This window comes from Hibiscus syriacus, unplaced genomic scaffold (genome assembly GCF_006381635.1).
Source record: "Hibiscus syriacus cultivar Baekdansim isolate YM2019G1 unplaced genomic scaffold, ASM638163v2 tig00112737_pilon, whole genome shotgun sequence".
NCBI lineage: Eukaryota > Viridiplantae > Streptophyta > Magnoliopsida > Malvales > Malvaceae > Hibiscus > Hibiscus syriacus.
Genome location: NW_024063391.1, coordinates 968,224 through 970,249, shown reverse-complemented (window position 1 = coordinate 970,249; position 2,026 = coordinate 968,224). Strand labels below are relative to the sequence as shown.

General features: G+C 42.8%; 1 protein-coding gene across 1 annotated transcript; it reads right to left on the bottom strand.

Moving 5' to 3' along the window:
• Window positions 1-293: 293 nt before the first annotated feature.
• LOC120182703 (protein UPSTREAM OF FLC-like) lies at window positions 294-1,752 on the bottom strand. The gene is made up of 3 exons (XM_039187594.1): window positions 1,481-1,752; window positions 1,149-1,218; window positions 294-1,056 (listed from the first exon to the last, which is right to left on the bottom strand). Exons 1-3 carry the CDS (start codon window positions 1,701-1,703, stop codon window positions 294-296), a joined length of 1,056 nt encoding a protein of 351 aa, XP_039043525.1. The 5' UTR covers window positions 1,704-1,752.
• Window positions 1,753-2,026: the final 274 nt, after the last annotated feature.

The following is a 2,026-nucleotide window of genomic DNA, read 5'->3' as shown; positions in this document are numbered from 1 at the left end:
AAATCCCCGAAAAATATCCCCGAACTCAAACCCGACCCGATATCATTCAGCCCGACCCAAACTTGACCGGATTTTAGGTTTCCCCGTCGGGTTCGGGTCATATTGCCATCCCTAACATAAACAAATCAAATAAACCTCTATTTGTTTTCATTCGTTTACTTAATAAACAAGCAGTTGACCAACATTTCACTAAAGCTCTCAGACTCCTAACTCTGTGATATTATTATTACTACTGTTTCTTGGGCAGAAGGATTAAAACTATAATTAGACCTTGAAACAAGTAAGTTTAGCAGTTACCTTTGAGGATTGCAAGATGAAGACTTGCTCAGATTAGGAGCTTCTTCTTTCTTGGTCTCAACCAAGCTCCCACTAAAATACTCTTTGCGTTCATGGCTACAATTCCCTGCACCGGGTGGCAACCTCGATTTGTACTGTCTGATCAATGAGAACCGCTGATCTCTCCTCTCCGAGTTGGCCACACATTCCTTGACTGATACAGAGCCGCACGATATTAACTGCATCAAAACAGCCGACGCTCTCATTCTTCCGCTACGGTTCAAGTTGTCTTCTTTGTTACCATCACCGTTGCTCAAAGTCCTCCGCGTGTCGGCTTTCATCAGGGATTCCAATGTCTCCGAGCTCGAATCCAACGGTGGAGGCGAAATGTCTTCCCTACTCAGCTCCGACTCTTGACTTGGGCTTTGCAACTTTTCGATTTTCGGTTCTTTGACCACCGGCATTTTCCTCCTCTTCTTATCGTCGGTCCGAGTCAACGCGTCCGCAGCGAGTCTCCCAGACGAGTCGGAACTTGATTCAGCCGTGTAAACTTTGTACTCACGCAGGTCGGTAGAACTCCGAGGGGAATCCCTCCGCCGTCCCATGGACTGAAAATCATGATCTTTGTCTGACTTTTCAGGCGACGTTACGTCGAGGGATTGAGGGCTAATCGAGTGGTCGAGAATCTCGGTTCCTTTGAGAACGTATTCTTGGCCGTGAGATGGGTAAATAAAATCGTTTTCTGCTAAGTCATGCCAAACGAAGCCGTTTTTGTAACTCCTGAGTTGATAAAAAATGCAATATTAATATCGGATGGTGAAGAGTAAAGATAATCCGATCATCGGACGTTTGGGGATAAATGAGAGCGTTACCGTTTGGAGGACCAAGAGTATTGATTAGCCATGCCTTTGCCTCGAAGGAGGTTTATGCGGTTGATTACATCTGAAGGAGAAAAAAACAATATATAGTCAAATTGCATTGCAGTGAAAATGCGAGAAATGTACGAAAATGTAAATCATTTTCCCAGCACCCAAACAGAAACAATAAAAAAAAGGAAAGCATTTGAAATTTAAACTTAAAGCTTTCATTAGGAGAAAAGTTGTCAGCTGTAGCAGGGTATTATATACATTTGGCAGCGAGCAACGTGATAGAAAATTTAAAGATTTTCTTGGAAACCAAACAGAAAGAGGGTTAAGTTTGTCACCTTTGAGATAAAGTCCAGTATTAGAAGAGAGAGGAACTTCCATGAAATGAGGGTGTTGAAGGTGACCATTCCTAGACAAGTAGTAAACAACAGCAACTTTTCTTTGAATAATGGAGGGTTCAATCCAGACTTTGTTTCTCTCGGGGCTTATTTCACTTGTCTCTTTCCACTTCCTTGAAACGACCCCAAGCTCTGTCGTCCTCCCTCTGAAACTCATCGCCATTGCTCTTTCCTTTTCCGCTCTATCAGAGACACACAAGAAAACCCAGAGATCGAGGCATCACAAATGGGAGAAAATGGAGGTGAGAGAGATTTACCTGGTGGAGGAAGTGATGAGAGAAGCAGAGGGTAGATAAGGGTTTTAAAGGGAAAAATGAGGGGTGATGTTTAAAAAAATGGGGAAAGCGGCAGACAAACAGCTAAGGAACAACGAAACAAGTACGGATTTGATTCCAGTAGTTTCAGTAGCACTGTTTTATTGAAAGTCAATTTTCTTAATCTTCCAAATACTAAAAAAAGCCAAATATGCAAAAGTCAACCGCTGCC